The 7378-nt window shown below is 56.2% G+C and overlaps 4 protein-coding genes across 5 annotated transcripts in view; 2 read left to right on the top strand and 2 right to left on the bottom strand.

The window, feature by feature from the left end:
- LOC116418574 (transient receptor potential cation channel subfamily M member 4) overlaps positions 1-4556 on the bottom strand; it is a 54005-nt gene extending 49449 nt beyond the window's left edge. The window contains exons 1-2 of the mRNA XM_031934805.1: positions 4533-4556; positions 4174-4241 (exon numbers count right to left, since the gene is read on the bottom strand). Coding sequence (XP_031790665.1) covers positions 4174-4241; positions 4533-4556 — 92 coding nt within the window. The remainder of the gene's footprint in view (positions 1-4173; positions 4242-4532) is intronic.
- PRRG2 (proline rich and Gla domain 2) overlaps positions 1-7378 on the top strand; it is a 238234-nt gene that overhangs the window by 208766 nt on the left and 22090 nt on the right. The window lies entirely within an intron of this gene.
- Positions 1-7378, bottom strand: part of NOSIP (nitric oxide synthase interacting protein) — a 223046-nt gene that overhangs the window by 209332 nt on the left and 6336 nt on the right. The gene's annotated exons all lie outside the window — the stretch shown is intronic.
- The window catches only part of LOC116418581 (sarcoplasmic reticulum histidine-rich calcium-binding protein-like), a 6638-nt gene continuing 5837 nt past the window's right edge, over positions 6578-7378 (top strand). The window contains exons 1-2 of the mRNA XM_031934882.1: positions 6578-6689; positions 6783-7376. Coding sequence (XP_031790742.1) covers positions 6578-6689; positions 6783-7376 — 706 coding nt within the window. The remainder of the gene's footprint in view (positions 6690-6782; positions 7377-7378) is intronic.

Below are 7378 nucleotides of genomic sequence, written 5' to 3'. Positions count from 1 at the left end.
GATTCTCGTGCCTCAGCCTCCTGAGCAGCTGGGATTACAGGCATGTGCCACAGTGCCTGGGTAGTTTTTGTATTTTTAGTGGAGATGGGGTTTTACCATGTTGGCCAGGCTGGTCTCCAACTCCTGACCTCAAGTGATCAGCCCACCTTGGCCTCCCAAAGTAGTGCGATTATAGCCGTGAGCCACCGTGCCTGGCCTGAAATTGTTCTTGATTAAAATCATCAATTACCTGCCTGGCTCCATATACAACGGCCCTTATTCAGGTTTCATCTGACTGTATCAAAAGTGGCCCTGGCCACAGCTGAAAGGTTCTCATTCTGGAAAACCTTTTCCTTGGCAGGATATGCCTGCCCCTCTGGCCTACCTCCCAGCCCCGGCTGCTTCGTGCCTGCCTTGTTTGTGGCTTTTTCTTCCTTTTCACTTCCCTTTAGTGTAGATGTTCCCAGTGCAAGCCTTCCCTACATGGTTCTCAAACTCGATGCATGCAGAGGCCAGGCAAGTAACTCAACAGAAAGAAGTAGCCAGGGCCAGGCACGGTGGCTCATGCCTGTAATCCCAGCACGTTGGGAGGCCCAGGTGGGTGGATCACTTGAAGTCAGGAGTTCGAGATCAGCCTGGTCAACATGGTGAAACTTATCTCTATTAAAACTACAAAAATTAGCCAGGCATGGTGGTGGGCGCCTGTAATCTCAGTTACTCGGGAGGCTGAGGCAGGAAAATCACTTGAACCCAGGAGGTGGAGGTTGCAGTGAGCCGAGATCGCACCACTGCACTCCAGCCTGTGCGACAGAGGGTGACTCGGGCTCAAAAAAAAAAAAAAAGAGGTAGCAGGGTATGGTGGGTCTCGCCTGTAATTCCAGCACTTTGGCGGGCGGGATGAGGTGGGAGGATCACTTGAGTCCAGAAGTTTGATACCAGCCTGGTCTCTACAAAAACAATTTTTAAATTAGCCAGGCATGCTGGTGCAAGCCTGTGGTCCCAGCTACTCAGGAGGCTCATGTGGGAGGATTGCTTGAGCCCAGCAGGTCAAGGCTGCAGTGAACCATGATCGTGCCAATCCAGCATGGACAACAGAGTGAGACCCTGTCTCAAAAAAAAAAAAAAAAAAGAGAAAGAGACAGACAGAAGACAGATGTTTTTAAATGCTATTCTAAACTCATACACACACACACACACACACACACACAATTGGCTATAGAATTGCCAGTTTGCAACTCCCCTGACTTTACACGTTGTTTTCCCTGTGACGTCTTACCTACTTCCAGTTTCAATTACCATCTACGTCTCGGACCTCTCAGATCCTGGACGTTAGTCCAGACTTTTCCCAAGTCTCAGTCACCACATGCCCCTGGCTCCCCCAGGCCGCTCATATGCAGAGTCCCACATCGCACTTAGCGGCATTTCCCAAACCTGCTCGCCCTCCTGAGCTCCAGCTCGGGGACAGCCCCACTGTGTCCCAGTCAGCAGACCATATGTCCGGTAGCCATCCACCGATGGGAGCACCCCCTCTCTCCCCCTGTTCATCAGTCCTCAAGCTCTGCCTTCCTGCTCCCCGAGTCTCTGCCCCATCCCCTCCTCTCTGTGTGCCAAAAGCCCTGACCTGGCTCAGGCCACTACGCCTCCCACTCAGACCCTCTATCCAGACTCCTCCAGAGCTCCTGTTCATCCTCTCCCAGTCCCAGAAGGCTTTTCCACACCCAGAGCCAACCCCACCACTATGGTGATGCCCCAGCTCCCCAGGACAAGGTCCCAGCCCCTGAGGGTGGCCTCTGACACCCTGCAAGCTGTGGCCGTGCCCTCCTCTGCAGCCTCTTCTCTCTTGAGAGTGCTCCCTGCACCCTAAACTTTGATTCATATTCAAGCCGCACCTTATGGTCCTTAGCAAGGACATTGCACACGCTGTTCAAATCACTTTTCTTTCTTTTTTTTTTTTTTTTGAGATGGAGTCTTGCTCTGTCACCCAGGCTGGAGTGCAGTGACATGATCTCGGCTCACTATAGCCTCCGTCTCCCAGGTTTAAGCAATTCTCCTGACTCCTGAGTAGCTGAGATTACAGGTGTGCGCCAACACACCCAGCTAATTTTTGTATTTTCAGTAGAGACGGGATTGCACCATGTTAGCCAAGCTGGTCTCAAACTCCTGACCTCAGGTGATCCACCCGCCTCGGCCTCCCAAATTGTTGGGATGACAGGTGTGAGCCACCACGCCCGGCCCCAAATCGCTTTCCATGGGCCTCTCTCCAGCCCACTTTCAAATGTCACCTCACTAGCCACTCTTCCTCCTCCAGAAACCGTTAGTGACACCCTGTGTACCCTCCCAGTCTTAAGCAGACACCTCCCCCCAGCTTCCACAGAGCCCAGTGGCTCGTCCTTGGGAGCTGCAACCCCTTGCCTTACTAAAATTATCCTCTGCATTTCTTCCTCCTCAGGCCAGACCAGAGTTTCCTAAATTGTCTTGACCACGCTGCCCCATCAGTAAAAAGGTTTTGAGCACTCACATCCAACAAGCGCATATCTGTTTATTTATCCACAATTGACAAGCAATATTGCACTAATATATAGTCATAACAAAATACACACTGAAGGAGGAATGTGGATACTTCCCCTACCCCAAAAACTGTCCTGAAAAACAACTAGAGGGCTGGGCGCGGAGGCTTACACCTGTAATCCCAGTACTTTGGGAAGCCAAGGCAGGTGGATTGCCTGAGGTCAAGAGTTCAAGACCAACCTGGGCAACAGGGTGAAACCCCATCTCTACTACAATACAAAAAATTAGCTGGGTGTGGTGGTGGGCACCTGTAATCCCAGCTAGTCGGGAGGCTGAGGCACGAGAACTGCTTGAACCCAGAAGGTGGATGTTGCAGTGAGCCCAGATCATGCCACTGCACTCCAGCCTGGGTGACAGAGCCAGACTTTGTCTCAAAAAAAAAAAACTAGAATGCCTGGGCCAGGTGTGGTGGCTCACGCCTGTAATCGCAGTGCCTTGGGAGGCCAAGGTGGGCAGATTATGAGGTCAGGATAGCGAGACCATCCTGGCTAACATGGTGAAACCTCGTCTCTACTAAAAATAAAAATAAAAAAATAAAAAATAAAAAAAAATATTGGCCGGACGCGGTGGCTCACGCCTGTAATTCCAGCACTTTGGGAGGCCGAGGTGGGCAGATCACGAGGTCAGGAGATCAAGACCATTCTGGCTAACATGGTGAAACCCCATCTCTACTAAAATAAAAAAAAAAATTAGCTGGGTGTGGTGGGGAGCGCCTGTACTCCCAGCCACTCGGGAGGCTGAAGCAGGAGCATGGCGTGAACCCGGGAGGCGGAGCTTGCAGTGAACCGAGATGCGCCACTGCACTCCAGCCTGGGCGACAGAGCGAAACTCCGTCTCAAAAAAGAAAGAAAGAAAGAAAGAAACTAGAAAGCCTGGATCCGCTTGAGAGGCCATCACTGAAAGGCAGGAGCTCCTCACCGACACACACACCCTATCTAGCTCAAGTGGTGTCCCCGGCCACCAAGCACAGCGCCTCCCAGCGGTAATTGCCACCTCCCAGTGGGAGCTGCAGATACTTGCCAGCGTTCTTGCTGAGCACTGTGCCAGGAATATCACAAGCATTAACTTGTTTAATCCTCATAATAACCGTGGGAGATCAAGCTTCTTTTCATGCTCACATGAGAAACGGGACCCAGAGGGTGAAATGATTTGCCCAAAGCCACACAGCACGTGTCCCAGGGAAATTTGAACCCTGGCAGGGCCACTGAATTAGGCTAAAGGGACCTCCTCCCTTGGGAGCGCTGAGTGAGGGTTTCTTGCATGGATGGATGAATGAATGAACGAATAAATTAATGAATGAAACAGAAATACCCAAAAGGGAAAGACAGAGACACAGAAAGTGACACGAAGAGACAAAGGCACACAGAAGAGACATTGGGGAGGAAAGAAGCAGAACCGAGCCCTGGAACGTCTACACTGACCCTGAGCAGGAGAATAGCGAACGGGGAGTGGGGGGTGTCTACATAGACCCAAACGCTCCTAGAGGGAGAGAGCCGGCAGGGAACGCCCTTGGGAAGGTCCCCGAGTCCTGGAATGGGGAAGGGGCGTGGCCGGGGCGTGGCCATCCGCGGGCGGGGTCAGCGGGCTGCAGACCCTCTGGGGTCAGTCCAGGGGCGAACTCCTCACCCTGGATCTGTGGAGTCAACTATGAACGTCGTACAGGTCTTCTTCTTGAAGATCTTGGGGATCCAGCTCTGGGGACAGGAACAAGTGTAGGGGTGGAAGTGGGGTGGGGGGCACCCAGTTCTGTCCTATGGGACACAGAGCCACCCACCCTGTGCGCTCCCCACGGACACAGGAGTCCGGGCCCCCAGCGCCCTCCCGCTCCAGACTCAGGAATCTCGACCCCCATGCCAGGGACACTGGAACACGGACCCTCCCATCCCCCCCCTTCGTCTGACCCAGGAATCTGGGTGTCCAGCGCTGGGAGCCTGGAGGCGAGGTCCCCAGCTCCGCGCTCCCGCAGACCCGGGTCCGGCGCTCACCTGCTCCTTCTCTGACACCACCATGCTGCCGCGGCCGCCGCAACCTCCAGCAGCCCAGGGCCCCGGCGCTCTCTCGGCCTGCTCTGATTCCAGACCCGCCCAGGGCAAACCGGATCCTCCACTTTCCAGCCCAGCCTGGGGCGGGGCGAGGTCTGCGGGGCGGGGAGTCTTGGAGACGCCAAAGCGGGAGGCGGGGAGAGGGCGGGTCCCAGGCCGCGATAAGGGGACACAGGGACAGCGACCTGGGGGGTGCAGAGGCCCGAGCCAGGGGTTGTGGGGGCCCAGAGACTGGTAGGGGAGACTGAGGGCAAGAGCGAGATGGGGACAGAAGGAGTTGGGGGCCAGTGGCGGAGAGGGAACAGAGACTCCGAGGATGCCAGACAGGGAGGGGACAATTTAACCCAAAAAGAGGGAGACAAAGACTTAGGGGACAGAGAATCAGAAGGTGGGGCAGCAGGGACCCAGGGATACACAGAGAGGGAGAGAGACCCAGGGAGAGGGGAAGGGAGAGCCAGACAGAGAGGGGGACAGAGACCCAGAGAGGGGTGTACAGAGACCCAGAGAGTGGGGGACAGAGACCCAGGGAGAGATGGAGACAGAGACCCAGGAGAGGGGACAGAGACCCAGGGAGAGGGGGAGACAGACCCAGAGAGAGTGGGGGACAGAGACCCAGAGAGAGGGGGGAACAGAGATCCAGAGAAAGGGGCGGAGACCCAGGGAGAAGGGGACAGAGACCCAGAGAGAGATGGGGACATATACCCAGAGAGGGGGACAGAGACTCAGAGAGAGACAGAGACCCAGGGAGAGAGGGATAGAGACCCAGGGAGAGAGGGAGGGAAACCCAGAGAGAGAGGGGGACAGAGACCCAGAGAGGTGGATGCCAGAGATGGGGAGGAGACACCTTGACTGAGGCAAGGGGCAGAGGGGGATGCAAAAACCAAAGAATTGAGCAAAGGGCAGGAACTCAGAAAGGAGGGGCCAGAGATGTAGGGGAGAGGGCACAGGGGAGAGAGGGACACAGACCTGGGTGGAGGACAGACACTCAGATGAGAGCGGGACGGAAGCCCAGAGTGAGAGGGAGACGCAATGCCATGGAGGAGGGACAGGGACCCTGACAGAGCAGAGGACAGAATGGAAGAGAGAGGAGGACCTGTGAACAGGAAGGGAGACGCTCGTGGGGGCAGTCATGATCCGTGAGGAGCAGGAGATACTGAAACACAGAGACGGGCAAGGCCACTTGTCTCCTGCCAGCCCTCTGTGACGGGGACAGCTGTGGCCTCCGTAACCTGAGTCCCCCTACCCCTCCCAGCTGTATTTATAGCCCTGGCCTAGCCCAGTCCCTGCCCCCAGATCTGAGTTCCAGGGACAGGAGGTCATGGGCACGTGTGTTAGGGGCCATGTTCCTTTCCCCTCCTCCAGGGCCTCAGTATTGGCATCACTCCCTCACCAGCGCGTGTCATGCCGGCTGGAAACACCCCACAATCGAACCCCCAGTCCTTCCATGCGAGGGGTCTCTCCCCTCTGATAAGTCTCTTCTGCCTCCCCCAGGTGCCCCAGGCTCCCCCAAAAACCTGCTAAAAGTCTAGCCTTTGTCTTTGCAGCTGCCAAACATGAGCTTGTTGGTAGGTCAGAGTCAAGTACCTTGGCCCCCATCTCCTGGCCGGGGAGAGACCCCTCACTGGTCCCCTCCCCAGCTGGGAGGAGGAGGAGCAGGAGGCGGGAGGAGGAGGAGCAGGCGGGGACTGACCCAGAATAACTCAGGGCTGAGAGTAAATTTAGCCGGAGAGAGGGGAGGGGAAAGACCCTATTGGCTGGGGAATAGGGAGGGAGGGCCCCAGAGGGGGGTCAGGGGGCTCCGGAGACAGCCTCAGAGGGGTGTCCAGAACCGGGCAGCAAGGACCAGAAGAAGGTGGACAGAGACCGAAAGGACAAAGCAAAGGAGAGACACACAGAAAAAAAGAGACCGACCCCAAAGGGACAAAGACCCCAACATTCGTCCACCTCGCCGCAGAGGCAGCTGGAGTCAGTGCTGCCTGTCCATCCCCATGGGCCACCGTAGGCCATGGCTGCACACTTCTGTCCTCTGGGCTGGGGTGGCCAGCCTGCTCCTCCCCCCGGCCATGACCCAGCAGCTGAGAGGGGCCGGGCTGGGCTTCAGCAACTGGAACAACAACGCCGGAGTCACCGGGCTCTCCCAGGAGGCATCGGCAGAGCTTGGCCACCACCTCCACAGCCCGAGAGACCATCCAGATGAGAACGAGGATGTTTCCACAGAGAATGGGCATCATTTCTGGAGCCACCCAGACCGTGACAAGGAGGATGAAGACGTCCCCAAGGAATATGGGCACCTACTCCCAGGCCACAGGTCCCAAGACCACGAGGTTGGAGACGAGGATGTCTCAGGTGAGGAGGTCTTTGCACAGCATGGTGGTCAGGCCCATGGGCACAGAGGCCATGGGAGTGAAGACACGGAAGACTCAGCGGAGCACAGGCACCACCTCCCCAGCCACAGGAGCCACGGCCATCAAGACGAGGATGAGGACGAAGTTGTGTCCAGTGAGCATCGCCATCATATCCTCAGGCATGGACACCGAGGCCATGATGGGGAAGATGATGAAGGAGAAGAGGACGAGGAGGAGGAGGAAGAAGAGGAGGTCTCCACTGAGTATAGGCACCAGGTCCACAGGCACCGAGGCCACGGGAGTGAAGAGGATGTCTCAGATGGACACCACCATCATGGCCCCAGCCACAGGCACGAAGGCCACGAAGAAGATGACAATGATGATGATGATGATGTCACCACTGAGTATGGACACCAGGCCCACAGGCACCGAGGCCACGGGAGT

Source organism: Piliocolobus tephrosceles, chromosome 21 (assembly GCF_002776525.5).
Source record: "Piliocolobus tephrosceles isolate RC106 chromosome 21, ASM277652v3, whole genome shotgun sequence".
Classification (NCBI taxonomy): Eukaryota; Metazoa; Chordata; class Mammalia; order Primates; family Cercopithecidae; genus Piliocolobus; species Piliocolobus tephrosceles.
This window is presented reverse-complemented; position numbering and strand designations above follow the sequence as displayed.